Genomic DNA, 26,089 nt, shown 5'->3' with positions numbered 1-26,089 from the left:
AACAGAAATTCCTTTGCTTTTATCAGAAGGTTCAACATTAGCATTGGGTTCAACAGTGGGCTCTGAAGAGACATGAAACAACAGGTGTTAATAGCAACTTTATTGTTTCACTGGTGCAAAATCATGATACCGAATAAACTTGTGTAATGCATTTTCCCCTAAATTTACAGTAATGAAGGTTATACATATCTATATAGATTGCAATTTCTCTATTTTTATACTATTTGGAACAAAATTATCTTGATAAATACGCCCTGTGCACAGTACTGGCCCTCACTGAATGTCACAGAGCCTTAATATGCAAAATATAACTTCTGTTTTTGAACATGGTACTTTAAAACTCTCCAAACATGCATTAATATATTCTAGTTTTTAGGGAAAAATATTACACTTAGTCTTAACTTGCATTAAAAGAAAAGCACAAGCAGAATCTGACATACAATAATCCCAAAGACCTGATGCTCTGTAAGGATCGGGCACAGTTTCAGATGACAGTCGCTGCCAGTTTAGAACTCTAGTGCTACAGAAGCAACAGTGAACAGACAGAAGAGAAATCAGAACCAGAAGAGCCCTACCATGTCACGTGGATTTCAAGGAAAGTTTCAGCCATGCTAACTGATGAAACCTGTAGTTGCTGGTCCAACCTTTCAAATTTGTTAGAGCACTCAACACAAGTGTTTGAAGTGCCAGACCGAACACATGAATGTTAACTTAACCTGACATTTCTGAAAGGCACAACCTATGAATCTATCTTAAAAAAAAACATAGGGTATGTAAATGAAAAGAAATAAGTACAGTGTGTATCTTCCTAAAGAACAAGACCTTCATAAATTGGCCCCTCAGATTCTGGTGATTCCCTCCTCAGACGCAAGTGCTCCAGTGTGTTGTGAAAGTGTTTGTTAATTTGTTCTGTTTCTTCAGTAGACTCAAGGTTTGGGAGATCTTCTCTTATCTTCTGTATAAGCTGATTCAAAACCTGAATTGTCACCTACAGGAGAACGTAAACAGAACAGAAGTCCTCAACAAGACCTGTGTATAAGTGCATAGACATTAGCTTTAACAGACTTCTCTCTAAACTATTGGTATTTGGACAGTTCTTAGAAATATTGATAAGAATGCATGCAGACAAACTGTTGGAGACTGCCTTCTCTTGCTCCTCATAGGACCATTCTGATTTGAGTTTTGTGGAAATTACCCCCATCCCAGCAAATGTGAAGAACTACTGAAATCATTAACCTGATAGCTTTGTAACTTCTACCACAGCATTTCTCTCCAGTTTATTCAATATAAATTTAAAAAGCTTTACACAAATAAAGCACATAATCAGATTGTCTACGCTCTCTAACATAATCTGTTTCTTGCAGAAGTCAGTCAGGATGGTAATATTGGATTTTAAGTTATTTTTAGTGATCAAGTCATTACCTAGGAAAGTACAGCTGCCTATGGTGTTAAGTCCAGCACTATACAGAACCCGCAGCACAATATGCACTGCAGACCACCACTGTATCCAGAGGCTATTTTTACATCTGCCAAGTGCTTTGAAATCCAAAGTTTTATTTTCATCTCTATCAGATACAGCGTCTCCTATACTAGATCACTACTATAGCAGGAAGCCAGTTCAGTTGCTGTAAAGTCAGCAAATCCCCAAAATCTCTTTAGACGTTCTCTCAGAACTACAGGGTATTCATTAATGTCTGCTCTTGATCAAATGATGACATGAGATGCGATGTTGATCTCTACTTGACCAAGCAGCTTTTTCAAACTCGAAAAGTTAACTAGATATCTGCTAACAGAAGATGTATGAGGTAACCATCTCAGATTTCAGATGCAGAATTTAAACTGGTACATGAGATGTCATATCTATTTCTTGAAATTAAAGCTTACACCAAGCCTTTGTGGTGCACTCAGCAGTGACCTTGAACAGCTGTAAGAATTTTCTTTCCCCTTAGGTACATATTAAGTTAGGTACCTCTAGTTAGATGAGAAAGTATTAAGACTCTCAGTCCTAGTAAGTTTTGATCTAATAAATATTTCAGGTATCTAAGTCTCACAATATTTAAGTTTATAACTAAACCACAAGTGTTTGGTGTTTTTCCCCTCCATGTAAGAAGAATGAATTTTTATCGACAATTTTACTAGCATATCAAGAATTGACTACTCTGTTGTTATTACCAGAACTTGTGCCTCTTGCGAGACGCTACAGAGCAAGTTGAAGAGACATGATTTGGGGTGTAAGTGTGAATGAAGAGCTTAAAGAAATGCTCTTTAAAAAAGATGCAATAGAAAGAATGCATTTCCACTCACCGCCTCATTTTCCTTTTCATAAAAATAGATATATCTATTCAGAATTTCTATGAAAAGTTGGACTTGCAGAGAAGGGTCCATGCACTGATTTGCTATCTTCAGAGCCTTCTTTAGACACTCCATCACTCTTTTTCCTCCATGAAGCTAGAAGGAAAAAAACAAGTGTTACAAGAAATAAAAGAACCCGAGGGAGCTCCAGTAGCTCCCTTCCCTTGGCACATATATGGCATTTCCTGGTGGTCTACAACAGAAACACAAAACTACACAAACTGGGCAGAACAAGCTGTCATTGAAAGCTTACCTTGCTTGGCTGCCACCAATTTTAAGTTTTGTTAAATCAGGCAATAACATGAACAGTTGTTGAAAACCTTCAATTATGAGAGCAATGAACTCCATTTTGTAATATGTACACTAATGCATACTTTGAGAAACAGATTTCAAACACTGCTCTTTATAATTACAACAGCTTACGTGACAAGCCTTGAAGAATACACAATTTTTTTTTACCTTTAACTTCAACAACTTGTATCTTTAATTTGGAAGTTTAGTAGTTCACACGCAAACACAGCTACTATAATAAACACGTGCAAAATGCAGACTGTACTTTGACAGCCAGTCTTAAACTAGCTGACACTCAAAAGCTTGCATGGTACTTCCACCCTTAAATTTGAGTTTTCTCCATTTTTGTATTTATGCAACTTACACTGCAGTGAGATTTAGAAGCTTCATATATTAGAATACATTCCAGCCAACTCTACATCACTAAGTGATATATCTAATTTAGAAGTAAGTGCCTTCAGAAGAAAGGCAGAACTATACCGAGGTAGTTATGTGTTACACTGCTGTCACTTTGTTCTTACCTCCTCTCCATTCTTGTCAGTATTTCGGCCAGACCAAAACAAATGGGCACAAGTGCTCACAGCCCGGCATTGGTCTGGCTTCTTAAGGAGCTTAGAGGCTGCCAGCGCACACTGAGTCCTCAAAGGCTCATGATTCTCCTCACTGAAGCACTTCATCCTCTCAAATGTCCCAATTATCAAGGTGATTGCAGCCAGCTGTGCTTTTGAATCACTGATTTCATCTTCATATAGAGAGAAGGCCTAGCCAAGGGAGAAAGCAAGACTTAATCACTGCTTTAGAACACATCAGAAAAAACACCAAATCACACCTGCTAGTGACATGGCAGGAAAGTGTCCAGTTTTATATTAAAAGCTTCAGGCAGGAAAAAAGATCTTTCATTGAGTGTGTCAAAATCAAGTTAAATCCACAGACTGGAAGTAAGTCTTGCAAGAAATACTTCTGACTTAAGTGATCATAGTAAACAAATGGGATCCTACATATAACCTGAATATTATGAGTTTTTCCTTATTTCAAGCATCTGTTCAAATACAGAACTTCAGTAGCAGAAATAGTCCCTGAAAAGGATTTCATTCTTTGAAACACACAAAACAGTAGAGCAGAAGCCGAGTGGTACGTCAGCAACCACAGAGTAGGTAAGAAAAGTGTTTGGACTGCCGCTACATGGACAAAGAGCCTTGAGAGAGTGCACAGGACTAAAAGTCTTGAACCATATTTCTAATAGAAGGTACGTAACTGTCATGCTGCTCTCACCTTCAGAATTGTGCTACAATGGCAACTGATACAAGGCAGTGAGGAAAGGCTGTGGTTATCAGCGACTCAGTTTAGCAACATGCATTAGTAGCGGTATTAGAGGAAAGATTAGGACAAAGCTTGCAACGTGGATAACATTAAATACATTGGTTCTTTATCTGATGGGGAGGATGGGAAGGTTTTTGCAACAAGTAAGGCTTAAGACCAAGTAACAGGTTTAAGTGAATTTTCAGAGTAAATATAATGGGTTTCAATACAAGAATTTTAATTAGCAAAGTCCAGCATGGCAGTTGTGAACACTGGAAATTTTAGGGAACTTCCAAAGAGTGCTTGTGGTCAGGGCAATACCAGCTAGATAACAGGAGCTGGGAGACGGTCTTAGAAGCAGTGAAGGAGCATTTTATGTTGAGACAGCTACACTCCTCCAGTGAACCAACTACGCGAGCAGGAGGCAGCACTGTAACATACCACATGTTGTCAGACTGAGTATTCAAATCAGGAGCAATGGAGCTTAATTCCACAGCAGCCTGGGAAGCAAGAATGAAGATGAGGAGTTTCTACCTAGTAGCAATAGCTGTCAGTCGTTTCAGATGTTTTAAATCACACTGGATGGTTCACTGTTCAGGAAGCCTACCCAAGCCAAATTTAAGGTAGCACAGGACAGTGACTGTAACAGTTGGACACTCACCTGAGACATGAATTCATAGGCCACAGTTTCATGATTCTCAAAGCCAATCTCTCCTGCAGCCAGTGCTCCTTGTAGGAAGAGACGGAGAGGCAGCTCTGCCAGTTCTGCTTTGATCAGAGCACTGATGGTCTGATGAGCAAACGAGAAGATCTTCTGGCACTTCTTTTCCCATTTGTCATCCTAGAGAAGCGAAACAAGTCAAAGCTTGAACAAGACTATAAGGAAAAGAGAATCTAAATTGTAATAAGACCTGCTAAGTGCTCCAGTCTGTCTTCTGCACACCACTCCAGCCACTTATGTACTGCAGTACTAGTGAGTGCCCTAGCAGTACTGTGTTGACCTCATGGGGTCTTCACAAAATGTTTCTTCCATTTACAAGAAGTTCACACCCATTTTTCCTACCAGCTCATAGAAACCTTCCTCAGAAGTCTACACTGAATTACAGTTACCACAGCTATGCTCAGAACATAACTGAGCAAAAGCCTCGAATTTTTGTTCACTTAGCTAATTATTCGGTCTGAAGCATCAATCAGAAGTAGAAGAGAATTTTAAAACATTCATTTTGAGGAGTGTTTTAACAGCATTTTAACTTATTTCCCCACAATATAGCCACCACAATAAGGGAAAATACGTATTTAAGCTATCTCAATCAGAAAGCATTAAAGGCCCAAAATGGATCAGCGATTGTTTTCGTGTTCACTTTTACAACTACCGTATAAGTTAACCTACAAAGAAGCACTTCCTTTTAGAAACATTAAATAGTATAGCTACAGATGTGGAAGTTGATGAATTTCAATATCCAGATTTAAATCAGTGTCATGCCATCACTTGCAGTGTTGTAGTTCTCTGGTCTCCATGTAAAAACACATCAGTCACCTTCATGAATAAACACAACTAGCCAATTTCTGCTTCATCATTCCTCAAGCACTGAGGTAATATAATATGAATTGATAAAAATCCTCCTTAAATTAGAAAGCAGTCACACCTCAAGTAAAAATCTGCCTCGAGCAAAAAAAAAACCCACCATAGCATTCTGTATCAAGTCTTAGCAAAGTGTAACCAGACAAAATGCATTTTTAAAGAAAGCCAAAAAGAAGCAAGTATACAAGAGTTACCTAGAGGTCAACTTACCACTTTGGAGTTCTCTTTGTAGCGAAAAGCAAGCTGGTATGCAGCAAAAACCAATGGTGGCAGTGTAAAACGTATGCGTTGGTTCCCACCTGCACCAAAGTGTTTCCGGGCAGTGTTTAGGATCTAAAACAGAAGCACTGTAAGCTTAGAGAATTCTTGAGAGGTGTGTTATTTGCATCTATAACTTAATCTGCACTCTATGGAACAAGAGCATCAGAAAGATATTGTGTTAGCATCAGATAAATTACAGTATTTTGGGGGGATTACATACAAGTTGCTTTACTTGAATTAAATTTGTGCTGTATCTGTAGATTTTTATGTGGTATCTGCCCAAACTTTTCCTACAGCTGCTCAATAAGTGTTAGGCAACACCTGTACTATATTAACTGCAGATACATCTTGCAATTTACAATCCAAAATGTAAGTTGCCTGAGCTTGCATTTAATAATGACATCAGATACATTCTCTCCTCAACTCAACAGAAGCTACAAAAAGGACTATTCTTTCTTACAGCAGCCTGTATGAAAGTAAAAGAAACAAATCAAGCTTCATAAAACTAAACACAAGTCAATAAGGCTTCTCATACTCAGCGAAAGACTATAATGCCACATTCTGGTAGCCACACTTGCAATTTTTGCCATTTTTCCCTGTTTTCAGATTTTCATTGTGCTCATTAATGACAGCTTCTTTTATTGCCTTTCTCAGTTTTGAGCACAAGCTGCACACACAATATGAACGTGATACTTTTCTGCCTATCACCCTTGTTCTAAACCTGTGGAGAGGGACTAAGGAGCTCTACTTGTTTGTACTGTTAGCTTCTCCCCTTCACCTTATTTTGGGATTATTTCAATCTATTGATATAGTTAGTCATGTATTCTCATAACCAAAATTCTCAGGAATAGCAAGAATTCCAGGTATCAGAAGAGAAATTAATCAATCTGTTCCAAGCAAGCTAAACATTACATTACATTTGTTGTTTGTAATCACCTGTCTCCCTTTCAAAGGGGACAAAAACTCAGACATGCCATCTTTTACACTAAAACTTCTGAAACCAAATTTCAGAAAATTTCTACTAGAGATCAGAGTTTAAAAGGCTTTGGGTTTTTTTTTATTTTATTTTTTTTTTTTTTATTTAAGTGTCAGGAGAAAGATGTCTAGTTACTACAGCCAGGTAGTACCTTGCTTTCTGGTCATTGCAGTCCTGTTACCACTCTGAAACAAGCACTTAGAAGTGAAGCTCAATGTCCAACCCTACATATATTTTTAGATTACATCTAGAATTTATGTAAATAACATGAATAAATAGAAATCTGTCATCACCCACAATACACTGTATTAGCCACTTCAGCTTGTAATGCAGTAAGGTGTTTGAATTTGCATTTCAGATCTCTTCCACACAGCATGCATAATTTAAAGTGAGATGCTGTAAAAATCCCAGTGTCTCGGATTTTTTCCTACTGTTCCTGTAATGTAGGAAAATTTGATACAAGCATTCGTGATGCTCATCAAGAAGCTATTAAGCATTTTTACTAAAAGGTGTAAGTAGCTTACAGAATTCTATCCAAAAGGTAATTTGACAAGGCCTATGATGGCATTTAAAGGTGGTCAATCTGATTAAAGCTAGGCATTGCTAGATGAAAAAAAGACAGCCTGACGTTTAGAAGCTTTGCAAAAACAGCTTCAACACCTCTAGCTATGCAAAGTCTTTTGGGGTAAAAATACCCCAACTCCCTTAGTGCCAGCATCCCTTTGAGGGAAGCTTTGTTCTCTATTAGCAAAAAAAACCAACAAAACAAAACCAAAAAAACCAACCAAACCAAAAACCTAGCTATCTTGGCTTTTCCTATATGAATATGGTACTTGCTAGCTGTAATCAACCCATATAATTCTTGAAATGAATGAAAAGCTGGTTGACCTTCCTGCCTTATTCCAGCAATATTCAGAAATAATGCAGTCAATGAAGAGCATGTCTGGAAACACAACTGCCTCCAATCCTTGTACAGGCCTTACAATTATGCTTCTCCCCAAGAACAGTAAAGCTCTACATTTCAAGCAAGAAGTTTTTATACAATATTTTAAACCCAAGCTAAATGAATGCCAGTAATGCTATGCGTAGCTTCTACTGGATGATGTTGGTCTACTCTGTCGATACAGTATGATATTGCTGCAACTTTAAAACACAGTCAGCCAATCGTATTTCAGGCACACTACCTGTAACTTTACAGTAGTCCCTACTCAGGCCTGAGCTCTGACTAGTGCTAACTCTAGCTGCTGCAATCTGTAACAGCTTCCAACTTCAGCACATCTTCTGCCAGCTTCTCCAATGGATTTTGCATAGACAGAATATCCTCATCCCTCTGCCCCAACACACACTTCTTAACATAGGGAAATCATTTAAACTTGAAATAAATTAAAGCCAGAAATAGCAGACTAACATCAGAGAGCTACATAAAGCTTTGATGGATCAACTCAAATGTTACAAGTAACATAATGCATAAGTTTCAAGGCCATATCAAATCTGCTATTAAGGATGGACCAAGCAGAGAGGAAAAACACTTGTACCCACTAAGCAGCAGTATACTACATGCTATATGAAGACCATATACCTACACTAGAGTCCGAGGCCAAACATACTAGCTGTGTTTTCTGAGCTTTGTTATGTATTTTGATACCAAGAGAATGCAAATGGCACAGTGCTCCAAATTTCGCTTGCTGCTTTTTAGATAGATGGTTATATGAAGTTGTCAAAATGTTAATTAGGAGTTACCATAAACTAATATAGTTGCATCCAAACTGCCACCTCATGAGACGAAAAGTTTAAATCCACAAATGCTTTTAAGCCCTCGCCTGCTTTTTCCAAATAAACATTTCATACTACCATTAAAGGTGTCATACATAATGTTTTCTACTGAGTTTGTAGTGCCAGAGCAGTGATGGCCCAGCTCCCAGCTACACTGAATTCTTGTATAGTAAATAACACAAGAACCAACAGTTCAGAGAACACAAGCATTCAGAAGCACTGATCACCATACCAGATACTGTTGGTCAGGGTCATCTGAACGCAAGAGATGAATAAATCTTCCCACAAGACTCTGCTCATCAGCAAAGTCCTCAGGGTCAGGATCTTCAGCAGGCTGATCCGGTTGATCCTGGATCAGCGTGGATACCAAATTCATGATCGCATCAACCTGTTAAAGGCAATAAGCTCTGTTTAAACTGGAGCAGTCTATAAGCATAAGTTGACAGCAACTGGGAGCACCTTTACAGCCATTCATAGCGCTGACAAAGCACTAGGAAAGTCTATTCGTTGGTGATGCTTTAGGACATATTTGCTTTAGTCCGTGAAGAAGGGTCCCTCTTAGCACAAGTGGGACAGCACAGCAGTACAGAGGAAATGCAGGTTCCAAAAGTACTATCCAGCCTTCGTTAGGTAACAGGCCTAGTTTTAAGGCGATTCAGAGTCTTTGTTCAAACCTAACAGAAGTAGTCTCTAGGATGAGGTTAGGTAAGATATGCAAAGACAAGATATTTAAGAACATGGGTGGAACAATTATGAAGTGCAATAAAGCCTGTGCTACTAAGATGAGGAGGCGGGGGCATGCGGAGGCATGCAGGGGCATGAAGACTAGGAAACAAAGCATGCCCTGCATGAAGTCACTTGGTACATCTTTTCAATTCTTCAAACAATAGTTTAAATACCTAGAATTTCGAGCTAACTTGTATCATACCTGTTCTTGGGACACAATTTCTGTGTTATAATCCAATACATTGCTAAGCACGTAACAACTCATGCTCTTCCTGGACTCGTAATCAAAGTATTCAAAGAGTGGGTGAAAATGTTTTAGTTTCAGAACTGTCAGGACATTGTTGTAAGTATCAACAGGGATTTTCAAAAGTCTAGTCAGCTCCTTTGAAACAGCACTGCTTGTTGCAATACTAAAAGAAAATATATGCAAAAAACACAATTAGTCAAGAGTTCACACATGTAGACAGATTTAAAGTCTGCCTCAATACCAACTCTGATGTATACCACAACATCTAAGCAACTCGCTGCTAGGGAGATAGGAAATAAAGTATCAAAACAAGTCATATCTTGCTCTTTAGGATGTATAGTGGAAACTGCACATTTTAAGTTGCTGATAGCAGAAGCAGAGACTGTGGCTGCAAATTCAGCAACGGAAGAACGGTAGAGTGCTGTAAGGGACGAACAGATAATGACTACAGACAGCTTGGCATACACACTGTGTAGCTGTGCAGCTGCGCAGTAGGATTTATGCACAGGTGAGCAAGTCCTGGGTAGTCAGTAGTTTATCGTGATCCTCTATAGCTTGGCACAAAAGCAGTAACCTTACACATCCAAAGTATGTCTCTTTGCTATCTTGCCAAACGTGGTGCAACTCCAGAGAGAATCCAAGTGACATTTACTTACTGTTCCAGATTAAGTTTATTGAATATTTCCACGGTTGTCTCCAACACCTTATCAACATAGTCAACACGGTCCGGGTAGCATTTCATAGCCAAGTTAATGAGAGAAACTTGCAAAGATACCACATCCTCTGAGGGCATGTCCTGCCGAGACTGAAATTTAAGACAGCACTGAGTTGATAAAAAAGCACATAACTTTGCAAAAAAAATCCCATAAACCGCTTGCAAGAATACCCAGCATACCTGTATAACAGTAGCAACCTGCTGTGAAAAGATGTCAAACAGTTTGATATCTGCTGGGATACCAGGTCCATCTTCACGATGTGCAAATAAAGCTAACCTGATAACAGATAAAGGAAAGCAGCTTGGTCAACAGTTTTTCCACTCCTCAGATTACAGGCCAGAAAAAGATACTTGCAGAAGAAGCAAGTCCTGTAGGTATATTTGCAAGCTCCATTACAAGCAAAAACAAAATTCACGGAAGTCAGAAGCCTTAAGAGCAACTGAGCCTGGTAAATATCAGTCCTGGAAAAGAGTGCCAACAGAGATAGCAAGATGAAGAAAGAGCAAGAAGGACGTTTCATAATCCATGTTCTTCACCTAGCGGCAAGTGTTCTGTTCTTTCCAGCAGAGAAAGAGGTATAGAGTAGGCTGATGGAAGAGCAAATATCCTGCATCCACTCAGTGATATTACTGAAGTTAGACGTGCAGTAGCATTCTCTGCAAAACAGTCTCCAGAGAAAAACCAGAAGAAATATGCTGACTTAACTATGCTTTGTCTCCAAAGATAAACCAACATGTTTGGGACTTTCACTGTTTGCCAAAAGCAAAATACAAAGTAAGTTTGAAGTGGAGGAGACTACTTTTTTGGGAAAAATACAAAGCAAGAGATTGCTATCCAGCAAGCATCCAAAAGATGTTGTAGAGCTATCTCTAGCTGTAACAGGAGAAAGTCATGCCAACCACCATTTCTGCAGAGATAGGAAGGCTAGCACCTTACCAAAGCTGCAGCTTCAAAAGCTCTGCATTGCTATCTTTGCTTTCTAATCATTAGAGGATTATTCTATTCAGAATTAGAGAAAGACCTAAAAAAATATTTAGGAAAAGGCACTCGATTAAATTTTTTTAAGTTATTTCTCCCAGGGTTTCTAAACTTTGATTCTGAATGAACTTTGGGCCTGAAACAAGGAGGCAGGTAAGAAAAGGTTGAAGTGCCAAAACACTTCACTGCCAGGAAAAATAGACATTGAACTACTCTTATATTTCATTAGGGTGATAACAAGCAGACTTTCTAAAGCCAGGAACAATCACTGCCTTTTCTCAAGGCAGCTTTTCTTGGCAACAGCTCAGAGGGTAAGGTCAGCATGCTACAAAGTATGATCAAGGTGCAGGCAGATGGCAGCATAATTAAAAGCTATGAATGGTTTATTAAGGCAAGAAAGATCCCAAAGCAGCAAGACTATTTGCAGAAAGATTCCTTTAACAGGAAAGCCCCATGGGAACAGGGACTAAAGCTTCACAAGCTTCTTCAGCAGTCATTGACGTTCAGTTTCAATTATCCCATGCCAGCTGAAATAAAGATGAGAAATGCAAACAGACACTACCTGTATAGGGCAGATTCACATCTTGACTACGCAATACTGAAACGCATAACAATTGTTCCTAACAACTCCAATCCAAACACAAGAGCAATATCTTCCCTACCTGCATGGATTCCAAGAACAGATCCACTCATATCCTCCAACACTTGCAGTAACATTATAGTCAAAAGCACAAGTGGCCATACTACAAAGAAGATAATCATCACACCACTACCTATCTACCCTTGTCCTGTAGCCAAATGGGAAGGCTCTGGAAGATGCTATCAGTAGCCCAACAAAACACAGTAGCAGTACTGTTGGTTGTAACAGTAAGAACAGAAAACACACTGTGCAGGTAATACCAAAGCTGTTGAAGTCCTCTAAGTAGACATGACAGCAAAAGCTATGTGAGGAAAGCCTTCTTGCAAGAATTACATTGCTACACGCTAATGTAAGAACCTAGCATGATCCTGTGACCTCTGTTGAAAGTAGTCTCAAGATAGACAGTCTCAGAAATTAGATTGTTATAGGTAATGCTTCTTAGGATTTGGGGGTTTTGTGGGGTTTTTTTAAAGCTAACAAATTTCTGAAAAGTCTCAGCCACAGCAGCAAAATGTAGGAAATCAATGAATTCCTGTGAATATCTCTGGATGAAGGCAGAGCTGCTTCTCTGCCAAATGCACAAATACTGAAAGATACGTCAATAAGACTGAAGTGCTGAACAAATAGATCTGATGTAACCTGGAGAAAAACTACAGATTTGTTAAGTAAAAAATTCAAGATCCTAAGTTATAGCAGTCATGCATAAGATACATGCTCCATCTTCAGGCATTAGAGAAGAAAAAGCCACAACAACCCTACTCATTGCTGAATGCCAGTGGGACTCAAGATCCCTATGGTAACTGAAGTCCATACATTGGTTCATGGACCAGATATACAAAGGTACATAAGTTTGTGTGCAAATGCGAGGACAAGGCTTTTTTGAGGCGTCAAAAAGCCATAACTGCACTTCCTTTCTGCACTAAGGAAGTACAGGTACTCACTGATAATCTGTGTTGTTTCCTTTCAGGATAAAAATCAAAACTTTGGTTCCGATCTCTCCCCCATATCTGAATTCAGTGCAAGCAGTTTTAAGCAGTACCTCCACAGGAAAACCACACTTCTGGGAGAACAGGCAGGAAGCTAGTGGTAAACTAAGATTTAAGAAAGTAGTTCCATTTCCTACTAGCTCTTTTCTGAAGAGGCATATGTTATGTTCTCTGATCAAAATTGCAAGGTAAAGTATCCTTGATATATGATTTAGCCATTAGTATCTTCAAGTTTTCAAGAGGTACCTATGACCGATATGGCTGTCAAAGCAGAACACTGCTGCCGTTTTAGTTCAGAAACACAAAATTGGTCAATACTAAATGGGTTGTTTCCTGGCTTGATCTGTTAACAAGTTTTAATCAGTCCCTAAAGCAGGTTTCATCGGAAGCTGTAAAAGCAGAGTCCAGAGAGCAGAACCTATAGAAGTAATATTCTTCACAGCCTTAATTACAGCTGATAGAATGACATGGAAACAGTGAAGTTAGAGATATCAAAAAAATTGAAAGATTTTAAATGCTAGAAGAATTATCATCTGCTTGAGCACAACACAAACTTAACTTTGAGCCAGTTTCCACCCCCTTGGTCACTCACCTGTCAATTAAAGCAATAATTATATTTTTCACATTCACATTTTGGTGCAGCTCAGCACAGGCTCTGAGAAATGGGTTCAGGGTTTGGAGGTGAAATTCATCTGGGAAAACCTGAAGTTTTAGATCAATAGTCATCAAGTTATAAACTGAATTTGCCAATTGTTACACAGCAGTAAAATGCAACAGAGTCATTCTAAAGCAGATAGCGACATCGTAAATACGGTCTGGCCTACAAATGCTTTAGGGTTCCCCAAGCTGACCTTGACTGGGTGAATGCACGAAGCAAGAGATGCAAGATAAATGGTAACTTGAGGGCCCAGCTATCTATTACAATTCATACTGCAGGCACTGCTGCTCAGATGCTTACAAGCTTCTGCAACAGAAGGAGCACAAAATGGATTCATCTCCACTTTGCCCATCTGGTAAAAAATATGGGACAAGCCACTATGTAAGAGTCTCAGCGATGAAGTTTTCCATTTCATGAGGAAGAGGTGAAAGTAGCCTGAATCTGACTAAAAGTATAGGAATAAGTGTCCTCACATCCCACCACTGCAACTGAATTTAAGCAGCTCACCTGTATGATGCACTCCATGAGGTACTCCTGAGCTAAAGCATCTCTACAGTTTACAACTTGCTCCAATATTCCAGGCAGAACAATCTGGAATAGCAAAAAAATAAAAAAGTCTTGCAGTGATTTTACAAATACTTTCTACGTTTATATTCACACATATGCATTTAATCCAAGCAGAGCAGTATTTCTAACATTTCTCAGCTTATTCTTTATATAAAGGCATTCTGATAAAAAGTCCCAGTTTTCAGCAGTTCCACCCTTCAGAGAAAAAAAAAATCTACTGGTTGCAGACATCTGTCCCTTTCGTACATTACATGACCTGCAAGCTTTGATTTAGTAAGTCAGTGCTACTAGCTTTGCTGGCACATACCACTACTCAGGGTCTCAGCAGTACCGCTCAAAATTGTTTTCAGCAGCTATATGGTAGAACTTACAAGGGACAGACTTCTAAATGATACATTTGCTTGACTATCATTTCATGCAATTACAGTTCTCTTGAATGCTTTGGAAAGCATAGCTTCATTTAACTTGTAAAGTCTATCACAGAATGCTGTACATGTACACATTCCTTGAACCCACTCGTTATTCTGTAAGTAAAATGGGAACCAGGAAGGAAAGTTTTAAAATTTCTTGTCAACCTTACAGACGAGCTTTAGGAAAAATGCATGAGTCATGGCCTTAGCCTCACAACACATTATACAGGTTTAGTAGCATTCAGAGCTTTTCCTCAGGTGAAAGAGTTCAAGAAGCACCAGGATTACTGAACTTTCAGCGTAGCTGTGACACTTCAAGCTGCTCATCTGAAAGTCCAAACCGGTTTCACTTGCAAAAAGTAACAGAAGTCACAAAGGATGGACAGACATCCCACCTGCTTATATCGCTCCACATTAACACCTTCCAACTGACTGAGGCGAACCAGGTTTGTTCCTACTAGGATTCTCAGTTCCTGCCTTTCTCGCTCCCTTTTCTCTCTGTCCCGACTATGGCCCTGGTGTTGCATTCGAACCCAAAGTTTGTTCATCTCAGCAAAGTTCAGCAGCACAAAATCCATCGAATCACTGATGTCTCCAGTGGTTTCTTCACTGCAATTGAGAACAGGTTAGGAACAGGAAAAGCTTGTCAGAGGTATTCATCCTTCCATCCACTGGTGAACATCCAATTTTTAAGAAGGTAGGAGGGTGGGGAAGTGTGTGGTGGGATATCTGGGTTCATAAGAAAGGTTCATATCCTCACTTGTGGGAAGCCTTAGTTCTGGAAGGGAATTCTTAATGGACAAAACACCTGTCAAGTCTATAGAACTCTAACATATCTACTTCTCTCAAACCTGAAGTCATACAGAAAATTTAAATATGTTCTGTTAAAAATGATAATTTTCTAAAGTTATAGCCCATCTTTCTTACTCTGCTTGCTCGCCTTCATCTGGTAAGATATTCCTGGTACACTGCAGGAGATAGTTTCTAAGAAAGAGGCCTCTAAGAGGATGCTGTACTCCACGGCACATCTCCACCAGGTCTTTCAAAATATCTTTCCTGGACTGTGGAAATGACTTGACATAGACAACACCTACTGTTATCAGGAGATACCTGCAAAAGGCACAGAATCAAACAATAAATTGTAAAGTAACAATATCACACTGAAAGGCAACAGTTCCTTTCTTCCATCCTGGCAGTATTACCAAAGCACAGAAAGCAATAAAATATCATCCAGGTCTCATGATGTTGGATATTTAGTCAGCTTTCAACTCCTATTCTCCTCTGCTACACAGCACAGCAAGTCTGAACAGCCATTTGACCTATTACAATGCTTTATATATTGAATGTGTAAATGCTTAGCATGCATAAAGTTCTGAATGCTCTCAGACTAGCTTGTCTATATTTCCAGCAACCCACTAAGCTGGAAAACAGCTCTGACACATATAGATAAGTAATCTATTATGATGAAGCAGTTACGCCTCTTTCACACTGTAGTCTAGCAGATAGATGCTATGCTCTCTGGAAATCGCCAGGCCTGTACTCGTTCCTTCAGCATCTCTATATTAAGCAACAGGTAGAAGGAACAGGCAAGATGCAAAGGACTGGTGCTCCAGTATACTTGGACTCCCCTTCAGCTTAAGAGAAAAAACACAATGCTCAGAACCTTCACATATTTGGTTTAGAGGCCTCAACCCTCTCTGCATGCTTCTCTGCCTCATGCATGGATGAACACAGAACCTCCATGAAAGCACCAGAAGTGTTCATCAGGGACAACTACAGTCTACATCAAGCAGGCAGGAAGACAACTCAAATGGTTACACAGAGGGGTAAAGACATTGTGGTAGTCATTAGCCAGACTCCAGAAACTGCACGAGGATGCAGCCTAGTGTCTCCAAAGCCTCTTCCTGGCATGCACATAAGGTCAGGAATTAAAAACTGCAGTACCAAGCAAAATTTGAGTCCTAAGTCTAAATATCTAAAAGATCAACTCCAGCCCAATGGTCACATATTTAAGGATAAGCTTTCCAGTATCTCTAGCATGCTAAAACATAGCCAAAAACACGTATTCAGAAACACAAAGCTTTTAAAAATTAAGTTGCAGAAGTTTTCAGCTTCCTTCTCACACTTCGTACTCTCTGAAGAGACAGATGGTTATGAAGCATCTACCGTGTGTGAGGATCTAAGACCTAGATCCTCAGGTACAAGTTCATTAACAGATAACAGAAAAATTTAATAAATGTGTAGTCAATCTCACTGATCAGAATGCAGTACGTGGTTAATCTTCCACTGAGCAGCTCTTTACCCAAAAGCCAACTTTATGCCAAGATCAAAGTGCTTCCATCTTGATCATGTGCAAAACGAACACACTGGCAGGTGGAACTGACCTTCTGCAGCTGCACTCTTGGCCTAAATCTCAGAAGTCTCATAGCAACCCACTCTTAAGATATGCAGAAATACTATTCACCATTGCAAACCGAATTCTTGCTGCCAAGCAAGAATGCAGAGTCAATCATTACCTGAACCCGGAGTCTGACCACTATTCACCAGTTTTTAAAACACAAACCCAAACACTAACATATACACACTTACAGTCTTGGAATAATATTTCCAGCGTACTGTACTAGCTCATAAAGGTCTGCCACTTTCCTTCCTTTGGCAAATTCATCTGTCAGGTAGACTTCCAAGTAGTGTAGCTCATCAGAAATTGCCATGTCTTTTTCTCATAGTTAAGGATTTTAAGTTAAAACTTCTACAATAGATTTACATAGTAATTTGCTCATTCACACCAAGGAGGAAAGACGCTGCACCAAAGACAATCATACCCAAGTAGGTAGTACTTCTGAAACAATGATCACTATTGGGATATATGTGCAAAATTAACCCCAAGCCTTCAACTGTCATTATTAGCATATTAGAAAAGGGAAAAGAATTAAATCAAAATAGCAAGCAAATGAATGTGATTGAACAGAATATCTAAAGGCATACTATGTCTCACAGAATAATATCATCCACACATGGAAAAATTAGTATTTTAATATATTCACATTCTAGTCCCCAGTCTCATGAAAAGGTTTCCCTTCAAGTATCGCAGTATGCACTCATAAATACATCGAGGCACTGACTTACGGTTAGAAGCTAAGATAATAATGAAGGGCAAAAAATAAGTCGGTTTTACAGATTTTGGGATAGCATACTGCAAGCAGAGTTGTTTTGCAGAGATGATATTTTTATAGAACTAGACTCCTGAAACCTCCCAAAGAAAGACATGAAAGACCTGCTTTATACCAAAGGGAAAAGATGAACTTACACAGTGAGCAAATAAGTGTATATTCTCCTACAATATATCCAGTGAACTAAATACTGAGAAAAATAGTAGCAAATATCTGAGATTGACAAGATGCCATTGTACCAAAAAAGCAGATGAACATTTCTTTCCAAATTCAGCATTTCAACTATCTGTTTCCTCTTCAAAGGATACAGAGCTCATAATAGCTCTTTGGAGATAACATAGAAGTCCGCAGCTCACCAAGCATGTTGGAAGCATGTTTCAGTGCATCCATGAGCTTGTTTTTGTCCTTTAGAGGAAGAAAGAGAGAACAGTCTGTAAGAAATAATACTAGGCAACTGCAGTATTTTAGAAAGCTACAGTTGTAGCTTTTTAAAAAAGGCATGCAAAGATTAAGTAAACATCAGGAAAGCGATAATTCTAATTAAATCAAGTGATTTAGTATGTAGCTTGTACTACCTTGCCCATCCTAATTAAGTGGAACATTATACCTGAAGGTGGTAAGAAGACGTACCTGAAGACAGATCTACAGTAATAAATTGTAATCCTAATGGTACAAAAAATTACAAGAAAATTTTGCTTATGCAGAAATCTCCACCCACCACTCAGATTCTATCCAGCAAGCAAAACAGAACAGATTCCCCCCTCCAATCTGGTCTGTTGTTTTGCTCAGATCTCATGAAGAAACCTCTAGCAGACAGAGGATATGCACTGCCAGCAGACCACTGTTAGAATTAGATTCCTCTTCCCCTACTTCTCACCCAAGAACACCACCTTACTGAAAGCCGCACTTTATTAGGCTGCATATAACTTACACTTATGATGCATATAATCACCTAGCATCACAGGATACAAGACAAACTTCTCATCTACCACCTATAAATACTTGTTCAACACATCATAAGCAGTAGCATTAAGTTTTGGGGGAGAATGGAAGGAATTGCTACTATAATCCACTTAGTATATTGTCATTCAGTCACAGATAGCAGTGAAAAGCTCAGCTGCAGCTAATTCAAAGATTTCAAAAGTATTCCACAGAGTATAAAACTGGAAAAGGTGCTACCTTTCTTGCTACTGTCATTTGGCTGCAAACAAAGTTAGCTTGGCTAACCACATGAAAATATATGGGAATATTTAAGTTTTCATTGCAACTTTAAGCAGTGTCTCCAAATAAAAATAGGCTTCTCAAACCCAAGGAAGCTACGCGTGATAACATCATCTGCCTGCTTTGGCTACAATTTCAAGATAAAGATCTCAGCACAACCCTAGCCAATGGTGTTTTCCAGTCACAGAAGAATTCATGCATGCGTCTACAATTAATCACTACAAAATTTATCCTATGGAGCAGGTAATTCATTATTAACCTCACAGTCTGTGGTTCATGCCAAGAAAAGACTACATGGGAAAAACACCAGTATGTTGAACATAAACAAGAATAGTTTCTCATCATATAGTTCCATATAAAATGAATTTGAGCAATAACCTTGTGATGTCAAATGGCAGGCTTATTCTCAGTTTAGGTTTACTTAAATGCAAGCACATGAATTATAAAGATGGACCTTTATAATTTATCTTGTCAAATACTCAAGCAAAACCAGGAAGACACATTCAAAGAACACTCAAGCCTCACTCTCATTGAGTAGCTGCCTTATTTATTTGCAAAGCCCCTGCCAGAAAGATGCATAAAGGGTTAATATTCCTCACAGCACTAGAGATTAGTATTGATTTACTGTTTTACTCCTAGCAGACAAGAGGCTTCATTGCATTTTAAAGTCACATTCTTACCAAGCATCTCTTCATCTGGAAAGACTGCACCTTGACAGCCTGAATGGCTTCATCCAGGAGTTTTTCCTGTTCATCCTGAGGAGATTGCTGTGTTGTTGGCTGGAAGAAAAAAAAGAAACAGAACTCAATTATTTTTATGAAGCTGTTTATGACTTGATTCAAACTGGGTTCCCGTAGTTTAGAACCCAGCGCAAGTGACACTGCAGTGTGACCACTCAAGAGTTGTCAGAAATAGCTGTGTGATAAGCAAGGGAGAAAGTTCCCACTACTCTGCAAAAACCCGAGGGCAGGGAGGAGATAGGTTATGGGTAGCCTGTGAGCACCACTGCTTCTTGGAGTGCAAAGCCATGGGGCCAGACCAGGGTCAACTTTTCCCTTCTAACATTTAGAGGTCAAGAACCCAGTGCAAGTATCTGGCAAGAAAAAGCTTCAAGAGAATGCAAAGATATCACTATGCTGAGAGGAAACATTGTTACTTCTTTCCACAGAGCTGCAAAGCAATGCCTAGACAGCACACACTGCAACTGTACAGATGCTTTCCTGCACTCACAAGTTCTCAATTAACTGCTATCTGAACCACACAACTCTATTAAGGACAAGTTTCAGATAAGCAAAGGATAAAGTACAGTTAGTGCTTTCTCAAAGATAGAAGCGACTTGCAGAAGGCAATAGAGAACTGAAGAGAAGCAACAACTCTTCATGTCCCCGACTTGTCCCAGTGACCCTCTTCCTCTTACCTCTCCTCAAAGAGGCACATTCCAGGCCTTCAACTTAAACTTTCAACACCTCTTGCCTTTCCAAGGATCATACTGAATTTTCTTATAATATTAATGAAATCCATTGCTTACAGCCTTAGACTCCCCCAACCCAGCTATAATAGGCCTTCTACCACAGCTGCTCCCTGCCCTCTACCAGACTGAGAAGATGAGTTTCTATGAGCATCTTTAGGTTATCCTCCAAGATGTCCAAATTTAATTAGATCAGAACCCCTAAAGCTCTCCCTACCTGCAACCAGCCTTTCTGCTAACACCTTACAAGGAAACACCACCATCCACCTATTGTTTAGGCCCAGTTTTCACCATCTCATTAGAGCCTCCCAGCCTCTCCTAATCTTGCAGTTTGTTTTCAGATGGCCTCTCTGAAATATTGACAGAGATAAAAGCACTGATGTTGCGTCCCAATTACATCTTCTCTAGTCTTGACAAATACCATGTACACAGTGATTCGCAGAGCAGGTTCCCTGAGCCTGCAGCTTCAGTAATTTCTCAACTATTTGTACTTGTCCCCCTCATCCACTGTGTTCAGAAGGTTCCTGGTCTCCTCTTTTTAACTATATCTCAGTAACAAGCTAGCAGACCATGAATTACCTCATCCTAATGTTCTTAAAAACAGTATCTTGGGTACCAACTCCTCCCACACACCCCATGCTTTGGAGTCCCCATAAGTATCTTTTGAGGACAGATTAAAATTGAGGTCTTCATTAAAATAGAGAGGTTTTAGTTTAACAGCAACTTAATGGTTATAGAGCATTGCAGCCTTGACACACCCCATTTTCTCCCATATTTAATTGAGTTCTTGTTCTGCAACTGGAATGTCCCTAAATAAGAGTCGCAGACAGTGTCTCCCCCTTGTTCTCCCCACTATCCTTTTCCACATACAGAAAACAGACAGTACCATGCAATATTGTTCTTGCCTTGATCATGCCCAAATGTACATTTCCACAGTAAATCTCTACCCTTGAAGGTTTTCAATCACCCAGCTAGTCAAAACCAAGACTGATCTGATCTAACAGTGGCGACAATCCTGCTTCAAGCAGGAGGCTATAAGAAATAAAGGTTCCTTCCAACCAACACTTCTATGACTCAACGTGCTTCAGTAATATTCAAACCATGCACAATAACTAATTAACAAGTTTATTTTGTCAACAGAAAAAAACTATCAATTCTAACTAGAGTAACTGCACCTCTTACAAAGTGCTCTCTGCACCTAGTTCACCCTACAACCACGTAAAACCTTGCAAGTAAGGGTGTGAAAAGAAGGCCTTTGACAGCAACACCTTTGACAGCATTTATTGAAACACATAATACTTACTACAGCCCCAAGTGGCTGGCAGAGCACAGGTACATCAGTTTCCTTACCTTTGGTGTGAAAACCACTGGTTAAAGCATAATGGCTACTACGAGTTTGACTACGGTTTAGATGATACGAGTAATGATCTTATCAGAAATATCTAATTGAAGGTATACACTTTCTTATGCAACTTTAACCGCTGTCTTTTAGCAACAGTTGGGGAAATAATGGAATTTTGGAGCTTTGCTCTGTCAGACCTAGCTTTCCCATTTATAATGAGACAGAGTCAGCTTTACATCAGATTCTGTCCGCATCAACAGAAGACATTGACAGTATTTCCATTTCTGCTCTAAATATGAGCAGCAAGGCCCCACACTGTATTCAACACTGGGACTGTAGCAAGTACATGACTGAATTCACCGACAGAAGCATTTCCATGTTACCACAAGAGGTAACATCTGCATCTCTTCAAGATTAAGAGTAAAATTACATTCATATCTGTTCTGATTTGAAGACTGAGAAGGTGATTGGTCTAAACAAAGATGTCTTTACTACAAGGGTACTGCACTTCATCTCTAAAGAAAAGACAACCTCAGCATTTTGCAGTTGCGCAGGCCGTGAGATAACCTACCACTGATTGTAACAAACACAACCAAAGCAGTCTCAGGTGCTGTTTGTAGCAGCTTTACTTCTACATGAAGAGAACACATCTTAACAGCAGCACCACCGAACAAGTTTCAACTCTTTCTTACTTTTCAGTTTTCAAAGCCTGAATATTTATGAGCTTACACTTTTCTTTCTACTTCAGAAAGCAAGCTACTTTCAGCTTCAGAACCGTAGAGCATTTCTGCACATAACCTGGTTATTAGCAAGTGATACACAAGATCACATCAAGATACACGTTTCCTGATACATATGCCTGAAGTTTGAGGAACTTGTAGCACAAAGCAACTGAAGAAAAGAGAACATACAGCAAAAGCCTACCAATGACAGTCAGCAGGGCACACACCAAACCAGACATCAGTTCTTCTATCAGATACAACGTGGAATAAAGCTGTTCATTTTCTGTATCGTCCACTTTAAATGAGGAACCTAATAACACAAGATGGTATTTTCAAGTCTTATTTTATAAAAAAATGCAACTTCGCTGTGGAGTCCTATGCCAATCTACAAACAAGAATCTTGAACATAAGCTTTTGAAGTGGAAGATCCTTTGACACTGGAGAAAAGCAGCAGTACTCTGTAATCAAGGCACAGAATGTCCTGCCTTGTCAACAGCACATACAATAAGGTATAAACTCCTGCATGAACACAAGATAAGAAATTTATAGCAATTATGCAGCCATTTAGACTTTAGAAATGCCTGATCCTTACCCCCCATTAGATACACTGCAAATGTTGGAGAAAAAAAGGAGAACTGATGTGAGCAGAGTTTTCTGCTTTACTTGCTCCCTAATCTTTTTTCCTCTGAAGCCACAAGGGAGCAAGTGAGCAGTGGAGAAGGGACAGAGAGCTGCCTCTTTCAGCTGCACTATCAGTTTCTGTACAAGAGACCATAGCCTTTTTCTAGCTTTGAAGAAAGGATTGTCACAAGTTGCCACATGCAAGTTATGGAAGTCACAACACTCAGCAGCTGAATTTGGCAGGCAGATGAGGAGAGATGGCTTTTGGCATGGGTTTTTGTGTGTGTGGTTTTTTCTTTGCTTGTTTCAGGTTTTGTTTCTTTGGTTTTTTTTAAATAAAGGCTAGTAAACTGTAAATTGCCTGGGAAAACAATAATTTTTTTAAACCCCGAACTAGCTTGGAAGAAGTCTACTGCCTGGCTGATCAGCGTGGGTAATACAAGTTATCCTACCAATAACGATTAGAAAAGTGTATTATCGCAGCAGCAAACATTATTCTGGACCATGCCTATTCCCATAACAGCAACTCTTCTTGAGCATACAAAGTGAACATTACACTTATTGTGTACGATTTACTTATTTTCCAACACTCATCTTCATGGGAAGACTTCATAAGATTCATACTTAGTTTCATGCTTAAGACTTAGCTGCACTCTGAAGATGGTTATTATTTTGGGTAAATGTGTTGACCAGTTAAGATGCTCGTTCCACTTAAAAATCTAGTAAATTGCAGTACTCAAGAGAAAGAATTATGTAGTATTGAAATACAGCCGAATTCAAGGCAAGCTTGCAGAGCCTACCAAATATCTTGTATTCTGGCGATACAGGTAACTTAAGCTGGATGCAGAGTATAAATAATACAAAGTAGAAGGTTTTGCTTCTGTTCCATTCTAAAGTGCATTTTCTTCCAATCTCCAAATGATTAAGTACTTTTCTTTAGATAACTGATGTGCTTACAGCCTATTCCAGACATGACTTTTCCTTCTGTTTGCTCACATGCTTGTGTGTAGTACCACAACGAATGAGATTTACCCAAGGAGGTTTTTCTGCATCCTCCTAGTTGGACTTTATTAGGACTACCTACCAATAAGTCACCACTGAGACATTTAAAATGAATGCTACCCAAGATAGAAGATGAGTTAGCTACAGAAGTGGACGGGGACAACTGCCAGCCGACAGATGAAGCCTGGGTGCACGCAATGCACTACTGTAAAAGTTATTGACCTACTCAGAATTAACAAAAACCGCACAAACATTTTGTACCACATAGGAAGCATTATTCCACAATACTGAAGGCAACTCCAGAACTTCTATTATATCTCACAATATAGGAGCTCAAAGATGAACCAGAGAGAAGAAAACATTTTTCACATGTTTAAACTGGTACTTACTGCCACAGGAAGCCACAAGACATTAACAAGAATTAAGGGGCTGGACCTTTTATTCAGGAGATGACCAAGAACACCCTCTTAAAATCAGTCTTGTCAAAGGTACTTAAACATTCAGCTTCAAGGTTTAAACCAAGCTTGGCCATAGGAAATGGCAGTGAAGCCTAATGTGGTAGAGGAGATTAACATGTTTAACATCTGTAAGTTTATTTTTTCTGAATCACCTGATATCAGTTCCCATGGAAGTGACAGGCAGAGGGAAGTTGTGTCATTCTTGAGTTAATGACTACCACAAAGTACTTATGTGGGGGACAGAGACTGCTACCTATGTAGATTTAGCATTTCTCATCCCCCAATTAAGTATTTTCCATTCATTTTTCAAGTAACGTTACAGGTTTTGCCTCCACACACACCTCTAGAGGGTAGAGCATTAAACTTACACCAACATACACATAACTTAAGAAAGAAAGTCTGCCCCAAAAGCCTAGGAACCATGCAATCCCTGCTTTATAAAGCACTCAGTTTTTGTATCACTATCTAGATACTGTTAGTACTGTTTACGCTCCACTGTGATGGTTATAACAAGTGCTGCTTAAAATTTTATTGAATATTAAATACCACATAAGACTAAACAGGTAGGCTTTCCAGTTTTACTAGGAAACTTGATTGCCCCCTTACTTTTATTGAAAATTGAAAAGCATTTCTCAATAAGAGCTATTTTCATGCTGAAATTTCAGGTTTCCCTCTCGGATAAACACCAACATCTGTTCCAAAACAGCTCTATCGGGCTGGGCCCACCGGTGCAAAGCCACCTTTTCTGCAGGAAGAGACAGGAGGTTCCCTAGGGAAGTCTGAAACAGCAGTCCTGGAGGGTCAGGAAGAGCTGAACAGCAGACTGCAAGGTGGGCAACACGAGCACACGGGCACAGCACGAGAGACGACGCAGCCTCGCGCTTATGACAGGAGCAGCACGCTAAAATACACTTCAACTCGGACCGCAAGTGCAGCAGCGCTTCCCTAATAAAAACACCAACCTCCCCCGCGCCCCTACAAGCAAACTCGGTTGAACCCGGTAAAGCAGTGACTCGCACTGACCCGCCGCAGCGGCGGGCAGCGCCCACCACAGCGCGAACCGTTACGGCGGACACAACGTGCCCAGCCCTCACCTCCGCCCGGGCCGGGCCGGGCCGGGCGGCGGCCTCCAGGCCCGGCTCCAGCCCCCCCCGCCCCGCCAGGCCCGCCCCCCCCGCCAGCCGAGCGCCGCCGCTGACGGCGCTCCCGAGAAGCTACGAGCAGGAGCCCCCAGGCCCGGGCCGGCCCCGGGCGGCCGGGCCTGCCCCTCGGCCACCGGCGGGCGCGGGCCGGACCCCTCCCACCCGCACACACGGCAGCGGCGAGGGCGAGGCTGGCGCCGGCTCCCGCGGGCCGCACCCCGCAGCACCCGCCAGCACCAGCCCCACCCGCCAGCGCCAGCCCCCCCCCCCCGCCGCGGCCCGGCCCGGCCCGGCCGCCCGCCCCTCACCATGGTCGCGCCGCCGCCACAAGCCGCCCCCACCAGCAACACCCCGCAGCGCCGCCGCGCACCGTCATGTGACTGCGCCGCCCACGCCGCCCCGCCCCGCCGCCGCGCCGCGCCCTTACCATTGGTCCGTTCCGAGGAAGTGGGCCTCTCCAGGCCGATTGGCGTAGAGGGCG

At 40.4% G+C, this 26,089-nt stretch overlaps 1 protein-coding gene across 1 annotated transcript; it reads right to left on the bottom strand.

The window, feature by feature from the left end:
- Nucleotides 1-85: 85 nt before the first annotated feature.
- On the bottom strand, nt 86-26,001 carry VPS35 (VPS35 retromer complex component). The gene is made up of 17 exons (XM_087739530.1): nt 25,917-26,001; nt 19,534-19,632; nt 17,941-18,037; nt 17,052-17,175; nt 15,390-15,572; nt 14,858-15,071; nt 13,993-14,076; nt 13,420-13,529; nt 10,403-10,499; nt 10,164-10,312; nt 9,463-9,670; nt 8,767-8,922; nt 5,735-5,857; nt 4,604-4,783; nt 3,165-3,404; nt 2,305-2,448; nt 86-988 (listed from the first exon to the last, which is right to left on the bottom strand). The coding sequence occupies exons 1-17, from the start codon at nt 25,917-25,919 to the stop codon at nt 809-811; spliced, it is 2,391 nt and encodes a 796-aa protein (XP_087595656.1). The 5' UTR covers nt 25,920-26,001; the 3' UTR covers nt 86-808.
- Nucleotides 26,002-26,089: the final 88 nt, after the last annotated feature.

This window comes from Nipponia nippon, unplaced genomic scaffold, assembly GCF_047370975.1.
Source record: "Nipponia nippon isolate SJK-2023a ecotype South Korea unplaced genomic scaffold, ASM4737097v1 scaffold_7, whole genome shotgun sequence".
NCBI lineage: Eukaryota > Metazoa > Chordata > Aves > Pelecaniformes > Threskiornithidae > Nipponia > Nipponia nippon.
Note: the sequence above shows the minus strand (reverse complement) of the source record. Positions and strands in the feature narration are given on the sequence as shown.